We start from the raw sequence: 17,294 nt of genomic DNA on the forward strand, positions 1-17,294 counted from the left end.
GAACGACTTAGCGACAGATGGCTTGAGATCTCATAACAAAGATGATGAAATAATCCGATAAACTAAACCTTTCAAGAGAGACGAGACAGATAAATTGGATAAACCGGAAGTAACTGATTTGTGATCTGCCCGAAAACATAGAGCACTTTCATATTTTATTCGTAAGATGACTTGGTTCACTTTCGTTAAATGATTGTTTTGTTTTAATTCTCTAAGTGTCAAACATTCTCTGTCAAAGGAATATGTCAACTTTACTTCATCCCAACAGGCAAATCGTGAAAACAATTTTCGTCTTTAATTTAAGTCTTCACTTAAAGAAGTACTAAGAAGAAGTACTACTATAAGTAATAGATAAAATATGAGCGGGAGCCCTTAACGGGCATTTCAAAAGGCGAGCCGGCGTTTTAAAGCCCCTAAAGATCGGACGCGATTATTTTCTCTTACTTGTGAAATGAAACCGCGACAATAGATTGCGTTTGTCATGTTAATTACGTGGGGCGTGCAGCTGTCCCAGAGGAGTTTGGAAATATTTAGCATTGCAATTTGTTTTCATATAGCTTTTGCAGGAGAAACATGGCTGGCCGGTCTCGCTCTCCAAAGAGTAAAGAAGAAGAGACCAGCTTACTATCGGAGGCCACTCCGAAAGCAACACAATAAAACGCCAAATGGGGTAAAAAAGTATTCAAGGAATGGCAGCCGCGGCGGCAAAATACATGTGTAATGTTAAGAGTTGTTGGAGTGGCCGATCTGAAATACGAAGATATTCAAGATCTGACCGTTCCACCAGAGCATATGTCACCAAATACATTAAACTTTTAGTTGAGCAAGTTCGTTTGTGAAGTGGCCAAGCAAAATGGAGATCGTTATCCGCCCAATTCGCTTTATTTGTTATTTTATACAATTAACCGTTATTTGAAAAATTGTGATTGAAAAGGTCATAGACAGGCCTACACAGACTCCCCTGTGTGGTTTTACATTTGCGACGCAAAAGCCTTTAATTAAAGCTTCGCTCTGACGAGTATGTCTTTGAGCGATTTACCTCTTTTGTATGATATAATTGGAGGCGTTTTGTAAATTGTTTTCAGCAATGGCTGATTTCGGATGAGGTTCCATTCTTGCATCAGTATTTGTTTTAAATTTTTAACCCCTGGGTGGTATGCTGTCACAAAAGGCAATATTTTGCCTTTAGTTTTTTTGGTTTGTTTTTTAAGTGTCGACTGCCTTGCGGCAAACGAGACCTCAGATAACGTTTGTTCAATTAGGCTTTTTGGGTAACCACGTGCTTCAAGTCGTGTTTTGAAGTTACACATGGCCTCCTGGAAATTTCTTTCCGAGGAGTTTGTTCTTAGAAGTCTGATAGCTTCTCCTTTAATAAAGCCTTTCTTAACACCTGGCGGGTGGCAAGATGAATAGTGTGTATATTAAAAGGTCTCAGTCGGTTTGTAGTGAGTTTTAACGTCGAGGATAGCTTCGTTTTGGAATCTTTCACCTTTGTAGACAACCGTGTCTAAGAATGTGATTTCAGTCTCTGAGATTTCAGCCGTGAACTTTATAGTTGGATGGAACGTGTTAGCTTGTTCTATGAATAGATCAATGTCTTGTTTACGAACATCCCACAGGGAGAAAACGTCGTCAATGTAACGCTTCCATACTCTCGGCTTGATACTGCTTTGGTGAAGCAGTTTTGTTTCAATTTCTGCCATAAAGAGATTGGCGAAAGCAACCGCCATTCGTGTTCCCATGGCAGTTCCAAAACATTGGAGATAGTTTACTCCGTTGAACTGGAACGAATTTTCTTTCAGTATAAGCCCGAGAATTTGTTTTAAGTAGTGGGACGGAATGGGAGGGCTGTTATTGTGGTATTTTTCGTATGCTTGGCATACTATTGTAATACCCTCTTCTTGTGGGATGTTTGTGTACAAGGTTGTTACATCCATTGATACTAAAATAGTATCATTTGACACTTGCGTTTTCTCTATAAAGTTGATGAAATCAGTCGTATCTTTGAGATACGATTTTTGCTTTTGAGCAATAGGCTGTAATAAATGATCCACAAAGGATGATATCCTTTCAGTTGGTCCTTCGCAGCCCGATATAATCGGTCTACCCACTGGCAAAGGTTTGTGGATTTTTGTTAAAGTGTAGAAAATCGGTGTTCTGGGCGGATTGGGAGTCTGTGAAAGCCACTTTTTTGTCATATCGTCTATATGTTTGCCATTGTGCAGTTGAGCAATAAGCTCATTAACTTTTTTTAATGTATCAGTGACCATGGGGTTTTCAAGAGGTCGGAAGTGGTCTCTGTTGTCGAGCTGAACCTGGGCCTCTTGAATTTTGTCCCTCTTGTTGAGAATCACTGTTGTGGTGCCTTTGTCAGCACGTTTAAGGTTGATGGCAGTATTGTTTTGCAGTTCTTTGACTGCTTTGTGTTCGTTGTATGACAGGTTGTGTTTTGGCTTTGTTATTGCTATTTCAGCAAGGCTTAACTTGATATTTTCGAAGTAGCGTTCAAGGGCAATAGAAGGTTGTACTGGTGGTATCCAGTTTGATTTGACGTGGAAAGGATGTGGTTCCTTGTCATTCCCGTGGAATATATATCTAAGTCTCATTCGCCTAGCGAATTGTTCGAAGTCACGCAACAATTGTTGCCTGATCTTATTTTCATTTGTCACGGGTGTTTCAATAAATTTAAGCCCTTTTGTTAACACGCTGACTTGGTGATCAGTTAATGTATTGTCTGAAAGGTTTTTAAGGTATTTTTCATTTTTCTCCCTTTCTGTAGTCACTCGCTTGTGTAGTGTATTTTTTCGACGCTTTTTGCGTTTATTATTCTTGGATAGCCTTTTTGCTGCAGTGGGTTTGGCGACTGATTTTTCAGAGATGACACTGTTGTACTTTTCAACATGTTTATTATCACTCTGAAAGCGTGTGCATATAAGATCTTTCAGCTCTGAAAGCTGATTTTCTATTTCGTCTATCCTGTCGACATCAGTATTTACAATGTTCCTCAAGGGCGAACGTGATCTTTCACGTGCATTTACATTGTATTGTGATCGAGACTTGGCAATATTAGCCTTTTCAAGTTTGTTCTTGTGACTAACAAGTCTACGCTGATAGAAGCGCACTAGGGCGCTAACGTATTGTTCTTCGGCATGACTTTTAATAGCGCTTATTTCCTGTCGAAAGGTTTCGTCAGGCGTGACGTTTGCCTTCGCCTTGTATTGAAGCGACTGAGGGCAAGTCTTTTGTTGCAAGTGTCTCTCCAGTTTTAAAATGGAGGTTTCAGTTTTTTGCTTCTTGAACTGGATAGCGCTGATGGTGTCTTCATGTTTCCTCTTCCTTGGCTGCCGCGTGGATCGGCTATTCCTCGGAAGGTTTTCTTTTTGACGGCTTTCTTTTTGAAGGCGTAGACCTTCGTTGCTGCGTTGTTTAGCTAATTCAGCTTTATGCCTTGGCTCGAGTTGTGATGCTGGAGGGCTATCCTCTGGGTCCGATTCTAGGTTCGGATCAGTGTACGTTAATTCCATCTCCTCGTCCAGATTTGGACGGTAGTCTGGCGTTTTTGGTGGCCGCAATGGTGTTTCAAAAGCTGACATTTTTTTCAGGTAAAACTGAAAGTTAAGTATATCGTCTAGCAGGACCGGCGGTTTCGATTCTTAAAAAATCTCTTCAGCTGCTTTGTTAAGTCAGGCTGTGTTAATCAGGGGCAGGCAGAGAAATTCTCAATTCCAATCCCGCCAAAAGGGGTGGAAAACCATCTTTTTATACTTGGTTTACCTGCGGTTAGGATCAACGGTGTTCCGTTTTCATTGGTTCTCTCTGGAAAGAGAGTAACCAATCATGTGTTGGTATTTTCGATCCGCGCTTTTTCAAAGCTCAGAGGTGTGTTTCTTTGTGAGGCTTTCTTTCGCATTATACGCCGCAAAGGCGTTTTAATGTCGCTTTTTTGTATTTTATCTATCTTTGTACTGTATGTAGAACCAACTTGTTGTTCTGGTTCTGTAATAAAAGTGCTATGTGCCGCAAATGACGCGGTTTTGTACTTGGAATATTGTAAAGTTGTACAGAGTGTGATGTCACGCAGGGGACGGGGCCTGCCTGGAAAATATCACAGATTGAAAAGGTCATAGACAGGCCTACACAGACTCCCCTGTGTGGTTTTACGTTTGCGACGCAAAAGCCTTTAATTAAAGCTTCGCTCTGATGAGTATGTCTTTGAGCGATTTACCTCTTTTGTATGATATAATCGGAGGCGTTTTGTAAATTGTTTTCAGCAGTGGCTGATTTTGGACGAGATTCCATTCTTGCATCAGTATTTGTTTTGAATTTTTAACCCCTGGGTGGTATGCTGTCACAATATGATTACAAGCAAAATGGAGATCATTATCCGCCCAATTCGCTTTATTTGTTATTTTATACAGTTAACCGTTATTTGAAAAATTGTGAGACGGCAGAAGAGGATGCAAACTAGTGATTGATTAACCCCTTTACTCCCAAGATCTGATTGTTAATTCTCCTCTCTAACTGCTACTAATATCCTTGTAAATAAGTTACGAGAATTTGGTGGTATATCAAGATAACAACTTCTACCTGATATAATTGGAGTACTCTCATTACCTTTTTGCTGGATAGTGCATGGATAATGTAGGGAGAACCTACTTGTTAAGCAATTCTGGGAGTTAAAGGGTTAATAAACTTTGTACAAATTTCTAGGGCTCGTCTTTACTAAAGTTAAGCATAATAAATAGCAGAGTTGGAAATCTTTATGAAAAGTAATCTTATTGATGGTTCTACTGATTCATTATTCTGATCAAACTATGCCTTTCCCTACTACCTTTTCAAACCCTCCCCGAGGTTTCAAACAGTTGATTTATATTGCGGTTTACAGAGGTAAACATGTGACTCATATACTGCCTATTGATTGGTTTTATAGGGGAAAGAAATGAACTTACCCTCACAAATTATCAAAAATTGGGCTCGATATGGAAACTGTAACTGTTTGTTGTTTTTATTTTATCTTTTTTATTTTATCAAAGCCACGCAATGAATAATTTAATCTCAGTATTAATGATCAGTAAACAAAACCCTCTGTACGAAGTGCGGAGTCTCATGCACTAGAAAGACCTTGGAATCGTACAATGCGGGCATCGGCAGAGAAGGTTTAATTTGAGTTTGGATTTTATGTCAGGGTGTGGGTGATCTATATCCCAGGGATAATACGCTTCGAAAAACATTGGAGGGGAATTTTATTTTGTCTTATTATTACTTTTACTGTATTTATAGACGGTTTATGTGTCATAGCGCTTGAGTTTTTTACTTGCGCTCTCATTTCAGTGGATTCCTTGTTAAATGAAGTTGACCTTCACAAGTAGTACAACATTACGTATCCTTACTATGCATACCTGTTTCAGACCAAACTAGCGCGCGCACAAAAATAGTGGTGGCTTTTTCTTAAGGTTATAGAGCACTAAAAGTGTAAATCACAATTTTCTCCCAAACAAGCACAGTGACCTATCATTTTTTTTTTCATGGATTTGAGCAAAACCTTTTCTCAGAGTGCAAAAAGGATTAATGTTCGGAAGGAGGACGGGGACCCCCAGATATTCTTCCATAATTTACATACCTACAAGATAAAAAAGAAATTGGTTATGTATGGCAAAAATCTTGGTGCAGGGTTTATATCATAGGAATAACCTTAAAGTTCTCATTATCTTCTTGCTAAACTATTGTGATTTGAGATAGCTTAAGCTCATGAAGTTTTAAAATAACATTATATTTAGATGAAAAGGAAAATAAATTCCTTTTCGTTTTTAGGCGTCACCGTGCGTCATCACAAGGCTTAAGCAAAATTAAAACAACAAAACCAAAAGAAAATACATTGCACCAAATCTCTCCCAAATAGGATTACTTTACAAACAACATCCCGCACTTGTTTAGGAAGATTCCATGGCAGTTGCCGAAGCACAGTGGATATCCATACAATGCTCGTCTTTGAGGCTCTGAGGATAAAAAAGATAAAAACAAATAAGATAAAATTTGGAATGATGTGATTGGAAAGTCTACTTCATGATTATACCATCAGAGGTCATTCCGGTTTTTACTGATTGATTCTGAGGATGCTGGCAGAACTCACCATATTTCTTTAGAGCAGGGTTATTTTACAAACAACATCCCTGCGTTGTTGTGGTAGATTCCGTGACTATTTTTGCCTCCGCACTGTGGATAACCATACAAGGCTCGTCTTCCAGGGTCTGTTTTCGAATGGAATGAAATATGGGAGTCAGAGGCTATTTTAAAACACACGATTTTGCCTTCGAAGTTTGGTGCTCCCCCGGCCCAAACGTTAATCTATTATAGGTCTTACATATCGTTAGGTAAGCTGCGGTAGAATGGCATTGTGAAAGTAAACCTCTCAAGTTTCACCCAAAAGCAGAGCAAAACAGGCACTTGCGATTTGCTATCACGCCATCGCTTTTCCCACTGTAAGAAGATTATACAGTCTTAACTCTTTGGCCCCTTAGAGTAACTAGCGACATGTTATCCTTGTAATCACCTTGGTAAATGTATCGAGAATGAGACGGAGAACATGTGTGCTGACGTTAAAGGGAAATGGTTAAATAACCATATGTTCATCAGCTATGAATAAGTATTAATTTTGCGTTAGATATAAATTGCCATTTACTTGATGAAGCCCACAAATGGCCACACTCCTTATCGTCATATCCGTCGAAGACTAGTGACAAGAAACAAAAAGAGTCAAGGTAAGTGGTTTAAGGAAGGAAAGAAGAAAGAGGTGATATCTAAAATGCGCATTTAGTTATGCCGAAAAGAGAAATTTTTATTCTTACTCTTCAACCTATCTTATTTGAATGTCTCTGGTTATTCTTGGTCTTCTACGTGTTATTACACGAGGACGAGAGTTCATAACTCATCATCGCATACCATCGTTTCTATTACCTCTGTGGCAACCGGGGTGTATGCGGTAGCCCACGTCAATATTTGTACAATCGTTTGTCTCCCATTGATAAGGATAAGAATAAGAAATGATTATGCGTGGACACCTGTATTCGACAAAAACAAAAGCAAAGATAAAGAAAAGGAAACAAAACGAAGCGTAACAAAATACAATAGTCTCTCTTTTTGGACCTACTCTATTTATCTGCACGAGTTAGTTCTTGTGTTCGCTTAGGAAAGCAAACTGACATAGGTCACCCTGGTGGAATGGGGAACATGAAGAGTTCATCTCAACCTTTACCTTTAGCTGCTGGATGGTTTACATTTAAGGTCACGTCGTTAATGTTAATTCTATGACCTATTGACTGAGTGGGAAGGCCAGGCGGGACGATACGTATGAATAGAGCACAGCCAGGTCAGTGCTTTATGACCAAGAGTAAAATTTTTTACCGTCCATTCCGACCAAACTGAGCCAATAATATTGGTTTTTGCATTGTCTTTGGGACTTTGGGATAATAGAAGGGGGTGTTTGTGACTTCAACCACAATTTTGACCGAGGCGAGAAAGGAAGGCAGTCTACATTGGCAGACCCTAATTTATCTACATTACAAGCACTTACGTTCCATAGCCACATGTTGAGTTAAACTTTTTTCGGCCACTTGGTATCTAAAATTGAGTTTCAAAGAGGATATACATAATTACTCGTGTTGTTCAACAAGAAACAGCAGTTAAACTCAAACATGTCATAAGCAATACCTGGTAAAAAACGGCGTAAGTAACATCCTTTTTCAAAACATCGACTCTAAAAGTTCCTGGAAAATAAAATACGTGTCAAGGTTAGAGGTGAAAAATTATCTGCAATGGAATCTGCATAAATCAAATATATCCAAGCTCTCTCTGTGCATACCGTACATGAAACTTCCTTTCTTGAAATTTGCAGCAGAAGCAAAAATAGAAGACTAAAAGAATAAACAAAGTAGAACGCAAAACGCGGCTAATTATATTTAATGGACCCAAGAGATCTTACCTCCAGGTGGACCAACATATATAGAAATATATATAAATGATAGACGTTGAAACCTTTTTTTTTCTATGATAACATTTTATTGTATCTGAGAATTTCTTGGGCAGTGTGATCCGATCAGTAAAAGCATTAATCATTTATTGAATGACTCGCCTTTAATCCAGCTCACAGCTTTACCTTCAAAATACATCATTTCTTGTATCTCTTTGTCTGCTAATTTTCGCGCCGTGATGTTGCTGTTCTCTTGGACAAAGGGAACACACAATGTCGGTTGGAAACAGTGTACTTCAGTGCCTTGAAGGTGATCGTTGCTCTTGGAGCTTATGGTCACTACCAAAGTCCAACCGCCACCTATATATATATATATATATCAACATTACAAAATAAACCTTACAATCATTTAACTGCATGGCTAATAGAAGCACCCCGTTAAAATAGCCAAGGACTGTCCATAAGAAAAAAGTAGAAACACATAAACTGAGAGAAAAATAAACATATGAAAAAGTAAGCAAAAAACGCCAACAAAAATAACAACAAGCACGACGATTTTGCATGGTCAGAGAGTTTAAAATCCTAACTCTCAATTGGATGAACAATTGTTTACATCTAAGTCGAATTTTTGTCAGCTCTTTTAACCAGTCATCTCCTATATTTTAGATCAAAACCGGTTAAGTAGGTTAGGTCATGTTAAAACCATCGTCGGTTCCTCGATATTTAACAGTGGGAAAATGAGGCTTAATGCAATCATAGTAAATTTCTCACAAAACTATGAAATCGTGCCTGAAATGAATAAGTTGAATTGGGCTTACCGTAGTTTGTCATATCACAATAAACCTGAACTTCTCTTCTCCCAATCGTTATCCAGTAATATCCACTTTCCGCCTGAGGCCATTCTTGCTGTATTACTGCACAAGACTGGAAGCGAATAAAACTTTTGCTAGGTTTTCGATTTGGAAAAAAAAAAAAAAAAGAAAAAAATACATCGTTGGTTTTTGGTGTAGAGCGTCGAACTTGAATTTGCTATTGATCTAAACACGTTCAATTTTCAAACAGAAAGAGAGAAATAGAGATAGATTATGAAACTATAGTTTTTTTTCGCAATAATTAACAAACAGAGAAGCCTGGCCTGTGTTCTGTTTTGTTGTAAAACGCACAGGAAGCGGCTAGAGCACGAAAGAAGTGCATTATTTTCAACTTCCAAAACAAATTTTATTTACAAAGCGAACAACAGCGTTGTCAGAATGCTCTATCCCCTAATAAAGCACGTTACGATAAGCCAATCAGAATCATTGTCAGAATGGTTCAGATACTCTGACTTATCGTACAAGACTTAAGCTGTTAATAATGTCAAACCATCAAAGTTAAAAAATCATTAAAGTTAAAAAATCATCAAAGTTAAAAAATCATCAAAGTTCACAAATCATAAAAATTCACAATCTGCATGCTCTAGCTTATAAACTGAAATAGTTCGGCAGGTCGAATATAACAAGTTTACCTGAATTCTTTAAGTCTTTATCACAGAATCTGAAAGTGACTTGTTCAGTGAAATCCGGCCGAATCGAATCTCGTAAAAACACGCACGTTTTTTCACATGTCAATTAGAAAACAAACTGTTCAAGGCTTTTGTTTTATGAACGAACGACAGCCGAATCCACAGAAACATGAAGAGTGCTCGGGATGACAGCGCCATACAACTCGCCTTCTGTGACAGATATGGTATTCCACTCAACACATCGGAAAGAGTATTAGAGCAAACTCTTAATCGTTCACTCGAAGGGCAGCCGATGTAATTTGTGAGGCTTCTTCACAACGATCACCGGAGATCGCCGTGGTGAGCTAGCGTCAATTTTAACAGTTATGCCAGTTGACCATATCTTTCATCTTTCATATTTTGTTCTGTTTTGTTTTTGAACACGAAACTGTATTTACTGTACGAGTGTTTGCTGTGTTTTATTTTTAGCACCTTCAAAACTCGTCCATTTCGTTTTCTCTTTGAGGATTTTCGTCTCTGCTGACGTTAAGATAACATAAATTACGGCGCTCAGCGTGTTTACAAACCTTTATTTGGTTCTTCTGTCGCTATTTGCCGTCTCGCTTGTTCAGAAAAATCACTTTTAAATAACGAAAAAAGAGCTAGAAAAAAGACTAGGAAATGGTTGGACGCAGTACAATTTGGCAGATGGCGTGACAGCTTTAGCTCGACTCCATGTTCTTTACTCTGATAGAGCACGCACGCTCTCTCAACTAATAACAGCGCGCGTTACATTTGAGCTTTATTGTTGAACGAACCAGCATTGGGAATATAATTATTGAAAATACAAACCTTGGGTGATTCAGACACATCCATGTAGATAATTCCTGCTTTTGGTCCATAATTCTTTGGGTGGGCATGTCTTCCTGAGTCATTTAAGTCGCATGATTTATCTTTTAAACAAAAGTTCAAACTTTTGCAGCGGATCTTAGTTACACACATGGTCACACACTCAGAAAAACTGGAGACAATCTTGGTGGACATCACGTGACCAGACAGGTGGTAGCCGCTTATTGAGTGAGTCGAAGGAGCACATTTTCCGAAGACGTTGAGGATCTTTGCTGCACATAAAATGACCACAATAGGGAAACGAAGCTGCATCACACAATCAATTTCTGGAAATTGATCACAGCATTGAACTGAGATGAGTTTCGAAGTTTTGAAGAACAATTGAGATATTACGAAGGCCCTAATTAGTCTAAAGCCTATCGTTTATTGCACTTGTAAATCCAAACTTTCCTTATGTTCTCCGAACATCCTGCGTGAGTTATAGCACTGGTAAACCGAAAGAGAGTGCAGTGTATTGCATAAATAATATTGCACAAAAATGACATCCCTCCAAGAAAGAAACTTAACCTACCGAATTGATTTTAACTAAATATACAAATCGGCTATGATTCCAAAAGCACATAACCCCAATATATTTTTGGTAAAATGGAATTGTGCTAGGCATTACTTCACCTGAAGTCGAAGACAAAAAAATGATACTTACACCCTGTACATTTTTTAAACTTTTCAACTGTTTGTAGAGAAAGAAAGCCTTATTCACCAGGAAAAAATGTACTTTGAAGGACTCATGCAAAAGTTGATGAGGTTTCTAAGAAAGCTTTCAGCGCAATTTTGTATCATACATAATACCAAAGAGTTTCATGCACTAGAGCGAAAAAAATATCGTCAACTGGGAGGAATTAAAGTTGATCTTAAGCGGGTTAGCTATAAACTACAAACCTTCTGGTATTTGGGAAGCTCATCCAGGCTTTTGTTTCGATGTAATCTTACAAAACCTTTAACACAAATTGACTTCACAGCAGTCTAATTTGTATTTTGCAGAAAGCGGAAGCCTTGTTAAGATCCCCTGCGAGGCAAGGCGTGGGCATCGGGTAATCAAAAATAGACCATTGTCATCCGACACATGAAAATAAAAACTTTATCTATTTGAACGAGTTGTCTTAGCGGCGGATGGCCAGAGATCTCGTAACAAAGATGATGAAATAAACCGATAAACTAACTAACTGACTAAAGATCTGCCCGAAAACATGGAGCACTTTCATATTGGTTGAAAAATCCCATCTTTTTTCCTAGGATGACTTTGTTAACTTTTACTTTTTTGGATTCTATAAGCGTCAAACGTTCTCTGTCAAAGGGACATGTCAGCTTTACTCAATTCCCAGAATTTCAATTTGTAAATCGTGAAAAATAAATTTTAAAGTCTACACTTAACAAGTACTTCTTTGAGTTATAGATAAAATATGAGCGGGATCCCTTAACGGGCGTTGAAAACGGCGAACCGTTTTAAAGCCGTTTTAAAGCCCCTTGAAGGTCGGACACCAAAACAGTCTCGGCCAGCCACGAACTTTTCACAAGTATTTGACAACTTCTCATTACATACATTGTAATTAGCTTGTGACTAGGCGGTTGGGAATCCTTTTGCGATAAAGGGCTAGACTCCTAACATCTTGACTTTGCGAACGGGACTTTGAGCGCGATGCTCAACGAGTTCGTTTTAAATTTAAGAAAGGTATCCGATGAGTCTCTTGACCGAGACGAAATGCCGCGTCATGCAAGCCGCAAATTTTTCACAAGTATTTGACAATTTTTCATTGTATATATACAATGATATATTACGAGGGCTTTAATTAGTCAAAAACCCATCGTAAGTCCAAACTTGCCTTATGTTTTGTACATCTTGGATGGGTTATAACTTGGGTAAACCGATAGATAGCGCCGTCTATCGCATAAATAACACACAAAAATGACCTCCTTTCAAGAAATAAACTCAACCTACCAAATTGATATTAACCAAATTTACAAATCTATTATGATCCCCAAAACGCATAACCCGAAGATTTTTTGTTTGTTTGTTTAAATGGAGTCGTGCAAGCCACTACTTACATGATTTACACCCTGTATATCTTTTGAACGTTTAACACTCTGTTTATAGAAATAGAAAGCCTCACTTATCGGGAAAAAGTGTACTTTGAAGGACTCATGCAAAAGTTGATTAGGTTTCCTAAGAAAGCTTTAAGCACAACTTTGTATCCTACATAATAAAAAAGAGTTTCAGAGAAAAATATCGTCAACTGGGAAGAATTAAAGTTGATCCAACTAGTAAAGCGGGTTAGCTGTTACCTACAAACCTTCTGGTATTTGGGAAGCCCGTCCAGGCTTTTTTTTTCGATGTAATCGTACAAAAACTTTAACACAAACAGACTTCACAGCAGACTAATTTGTGTTTTGCAGAAGAGAAAGGTGTTGTTAAGATCCCCTGCGAGGCAATCCGACACATGAAAATACATACAAAAAAATACAAATTTCATCTATTTGAACGACTTCTCTTAGCGACAGATGGCCAGAGATCTCGAAACAAAGATGATGAAATAAACCGATAAACTGAAACTTTCGCGAAAGAAAAGACAAATAAAAGGAATGAAACGAAACTAACTGATTTGAAATCTGTCCGAAAACATAGAGCACTTTCATATTGGTTGAAAAATCCCATTTTTTCCCAAGATGACGTGGTTTAACTTCGTGAAATGAATGTTTGGGCATCGGGTAATTAAAAATGAATAGACCATTGTAATCCGACACATGAAAATGCAAATTTTATCTATTTGAACGACTTGTCTCAGCGACGGATGGCCAGAGATCTCATAACAAAGATGATAAAACAAACCGATAAACCAAAACTTTCGCGAAGGACAAGACAAATAAAAGGAATAAAACGGAACTAACTGATCAGATATCTGCCTTAAAACATAGAGCACTTTCATATTGGTTGAAAAATCCCATCTTTTTTCCTGGGATGACTTTGTTTACTTTTACTTTTTTTGAATTCTATAAGCGTCAAACGTCCTCTGTTAAAGGGATATGTCAACATTACCCAATCCCAAGAACTTGAATCGGTAAATCGTGAAAAAAATTTTTTTAAAGTCTACAATTAAAAAAGTGATACTTTGAGCTATAGATAAAATATGAGCGGGATCCCGTTATGGGCGTTTAAAACGGCGAACCGTTTTTAAGCCGTTTTAAAGCCCCTTAAAGGTCGGAGACCAAAAGAGTCTCGGGCAGCTGCAAATTTTTCGCAAGTATTTGAGAACTTTTCATTGCATACATTGTAACTTGTGACAATGCGTTTGGGAATCCTTTCGTGATAAAGGGCTAGACTGCTAACATCTTGACTTCGCGAACGGAACTTTGAGCGCGATGCTCGACGAGTTCGCTATAAATTTACGAAAGGTATCCGATGAGTCTCTTGGCCGGGACGAAACGCCGCGTCATGCAAGCCAAGTATTTAACAATTTTTCATTGTATTTATACAATGAGATATTACGAGGGCTCTAATTAGTCCAAAACCTATGGTAAAGCCAAACTTCCTCAATGTTCTCCGAACATCTTGCGGGCCAGTTATAGTCTGGGTAAACCGATAAAAAGCGTAGTCTATTCCATCAGTACCACACAAAAATTAAATGACGTCCTTCCAAGAAATGAACTCAACTTACCAAATTTATATTAACCAAATTTACAAATCTACTATGATCCCCAAAAATGCATAGCCAGAACATTTTTTTTTTGTCTAAATGGGGTTGTCTAAGCCATTACTTCGCCTGAAAATATGATTTAAACCCTGTACATCATTTGAACTTTTTAACACTCTGCTTATAGAAAAAGAAAGCCTTATAAACCGAGAAAAAATGTACACTGAAGGACTCATGTAAAAGTTGATTAGGTTTCTAAGAAAGCTTTACGCACAATTTTGTATCATGCATAATAACAAAGGGTTTCACGCACTAGAGCGAGAAAAATATCGTCAGCTGGGAGGAATAAGAGTTGATCTAAAGAGGGTTAGCTGTAAACTACAAACCTTCTGGTATTTGGGAAGCTCGTCCAGGCTTTTGTTTCGATGTAATCTTACAAAAACTTTAACACAAATTGACTTCATTGCAGTCCAATTTGTGTTTTTCAGAATAAGGAAGGTATTGTTAAGACCAAATAAATGGAATAAAACGGAATTAAATAAAGTAAACCGATAAAAAGTCTATTGCATAAACAATACACGAAAGTGATATCCTTCCAAAATATAAACTCAACTTACGTTACCGAATTGATTTTAAGTACCTATACAAATCTACTATTATCCCCAAAACACATAACCTCAATATTTTTTTTGTTTAAACGGAGTTGTGCAAGCCATTACTTCGCCCGAAGTCGACAAAAAGTATGATTTATACCCTGTAAACTCTTTTATCTTTTAACTCTTAACACTCTTCTTATAGAATAGAAAGCCTTATTCACCGGGAAAAAAGGTTTTCTTTGAAGGGCTCATGGAAAGTTGATCAGGTTTCTAAGAAAGCTTTAAGCACAATTTTTTTATCATGCATAACAACATAGAGTTTCACGTACCAGAGCGAGAAAAAAATCAACCGAGCGGAATTGAAGTTGATCCAATGCAAGTTGGCTGTAAATTACAAACCTTCTGGCATTAGGGAAGCTCAATCAGGCTTTTGTTTCAATGTTATCGTACAAAACCTTTGACACAAATAAACTTGACAGCAATCTAACTTGTGTTTTGCAGACAAAGGAAGTTATTTTTCAGATCTTTTACGTGGCAAGGCGTGGGAGTCAGGTCATTAAAAATGAATAGACCATTGTAATCCGATACATGAGGATGCAAACTTAACTTACTTGAACCGACTTGTCTTTGCAACAGATGGCTTGAGATCTCATATTAAAGATGATGAAATAAACCGATAAACTAAAACTTTCAAGAAGGACGAGACAGGTAAATTGGATAAACCGGAAGTAACTGAGTTATGATCTGCCCGAAAACATAGAGCACTTTCATATTGTTTAAAATAATAATGTTTTATTCGTAGGATGACTCGGTTTGTTTTCGTGAAATGACTCATGTTTAAACTCTATACACGTCAAACATTCTCTTTAAAAGGCATAGGTCAACTTTACTTAATCCCAACAAACTGAATAGGAAAATCGTGAAAACTATTTTTTTTAAAGTCTACGCTTAAACAAGTTCTGCTTTAAGTAACAGATAAACTAGGAGCAGGAGCCCTTTATGGGAATTTAAAAGGCGAGCCGTTACGGGCATTTAAAACGGTGAGCCGGCGTTTTAAAGCCGATAAAAAGCGGACGCGATTATTTTATCTTGCTTGTGAAATGAAACCGTAACAATAGATTGCGTTTGTCGTGTTAATTACGTGGGCGTGCAGCTGTCCTATAGGAGTTTGGAAATAATCAGCATTGAATATAGCAATTCATTTTCAAAGAGCTTTTGAAGTAGAAACATGGCTTGTTGGTTTCGTTCTCCAAAGAGTAAAGTAGAAGAGACCAGTCTACTGTCGGAAGCCAGGTAAAATTTCCGCACAGCCCCATACTATTGTAAAACAAATCTGTATTCCTAATGGCAATGTATTGTTTTTGTCATTGTTTTCTCTATCCAAGAACTGAATGCGTAATGTAGGATGGAGCTAGGCGGAAATTTTACCGGTAGCTGTGGCGGCAAAGTGAATTTGCTACATAAGGTGCGGAAGTTCATGCGCCAGAAGGAATCGTACAATGCGGGCGTCGGCAAGATTGGAAGATAAATTTATTTTGTGTTATTGCTACTTTTACTGTATTTACAGACAGTTATGTGTCATAACACTTAAGTTTTTCTACTTGCGCTCTCATCTCAGTTAACTCCTTGTTCAATGAAGTTGACCTACACAAGTGATACTACTTTACACGTCCTTGCTATGCATAACTGTTCCAAACCAAACTAACGCGCGCGCACAAACAGTGGTGGCTTTTTCTTTATGGTCGTAGATCACTTAAGATTTAAGTCACAATTTTCTCCCAAACGAGTACAGTGGTCTTTTTTTTTGTTTTTTGTTTTTTTCTTTCTTTCTTGGATTTGAGTAAAACTTTTTACAGGTTACGAAAAGAAGGACTAGTAATGTTCAGAAACACGAATTTAGCAAGTATACTAAATATTATTGTCATAATCTTATAGGAATCATACGGGTATCTATCTGTGCCTATAGAGGAAAAAGACCCCCAAGTATTCTTTCAAAACTAACATAGCTATAAGATAAAACAAATTGATTATGTATGGCAGTAATCTTCGCGCAGGGTTCATATCATGAGGATGACCTCAAAGTTCTTTTTATTTTCTTAGCTAACCTACTGTGACTTGAGATAGCTTAAGCTCATTAAGTTTTAAAGTAAAACTATATTTAGCTGAAAAGGATAATAAACTCCTTATCGTTTTTGTGCGTCGCCGTGCGTCCTCACAGGGCTTTAGTAAAATTAAAAGAAAACAGAACTAAAACAAAATTCATTTAAATAAATCTCTCACAGAGAGGATTGCTTTACATCACAGCTCATTCCGATTTTTGCTGCTTGATTAATAGAATGCGGTTATAATTTACCATATATCTCTGAAGCAGGGTTATTCTACAAGCAATATTAGATTGCCGTGGCACTGTGGATAACCATACAAGGCTCGTCTTCCAGGGTCTATTTTAGAATGGAATGAAATATGGGAGTCAGGGACTGTTTTGAAATACACGATTTGGCCATCAAAGTTTGGTGCACCTCCGGCTTAAAGGTTAATCTATTAGAGAGGGTCTTACATCTCGTCGGGCGTTGAAAGTAAACCTCTCAAGTGTCACCCAAACTGCAGAGCAAAGCAGGCACTTGCGATTTGCCATCAGACCATTGCTTCTTCCACTATAAGATTATACAGGCTTCTTTGGCCCCTTAGAGTGACTAGCGACATATTATCGTTGTCAG

General features: G+C 37.8%; 3 protein-coding genes across 3 annotated transcripts in view; 1 reads left to right on the forward strand and 2 right to left on the reverse strand.

Moving 5' to 3' along the window:
* LOC113670009 (techylectin-5B-like) overlaps positions 1–17,294 on the forward strand; it is a 74,500-nt gene that overhangs the window by 21,318 nt on the left and 35,888 nt on the right. The gene's annotated exons all lie outside the window — the stretch shown is intronic.
* Positions 71–3,764, reverse strand: LOC149050954 (uncharacterized). The gene has a single exon (XM_089197974.1). It carries the CDS (start codon positions 3,591–3,593, stop codon positions 1,422–1,424), a length of 2,172 nt encoding a protein of 723 aa, XP_089054100.1. The 5' UTR covers positions 3,594–3,764; the 3' UTR covers positions 71–1,421.
* LOC149050955 (uncharacterized) lies at positions 4,384–15,080 on the reverse strand. Its single transcript, XM_089197986.1, has 10 exons — positions 14,907–15,080; positions 10,299–10,621; positions 8,785–8,890; positions 8,153–8,326; positions 7,708–7,763; positions 7,571–7,617; positions 6,955–7,058; positions 6,680–6,730; positions 6,131–6,248; positions 4,384–5,996 (listed from the first exon to the last, which is right to left on the reverse strand). Exons 2-9 carry the CDS (start codon positions 10,605–10,607, stop codon positions 6,151–6,153), a joined length of 945 nt encoding a protein of 314 aa, XP_089054112.1. The 5' UTR covers positions 10,608–10,621; positions 14,907–15,080; the 3' UTR covers positions 4,384–5,996; positions 6,131–6,150.

This window comes from Pocillopora damicornis, chromosome 2, assembly GCF_964200805.1.
Source record: "Pocillopora damicornis chromosome 2, jaPocDami1.2, whole genome shotgun sequence".
NCBI lineage: Eukaryota > Metazoa > Cnidaria > Anthozoa > Scleractinia > Pocilloporidae > Pocillopora > Pocillopora damicornis.

Bases quoted from the DNA above. Each gene is read 5' to 3' on its own strand.
- LOC149050954 (XM_089197974.1), bottom strand. From the start codon at position 3,593: ATGTCAGCTTTTGAAACACCATTGCGGCCACCAAAAACGCCAGACTAC.
- LOC149050955 (XM_089197986.1), bottom strand. From the start codon at position 10,607: ATGCAGCTTCGTTTCCCTATTGTGGTCATTTTATGTGCAGCAAAGATC. The intron at 8,327-8,784 runs GTAAGCCCAATT...ATATATATATAG, and splicing joins TTGTGATATGACAAACTACG to GTGGCGGTTGGACTTTGGTA. The intron at 7,059-7,570 runs GTAAGTGCTTGT...TGTCGAATACAG, and splicing joins TCAACATGTGGCTATGGAAC to GTGTCCACGCATAATCATTT.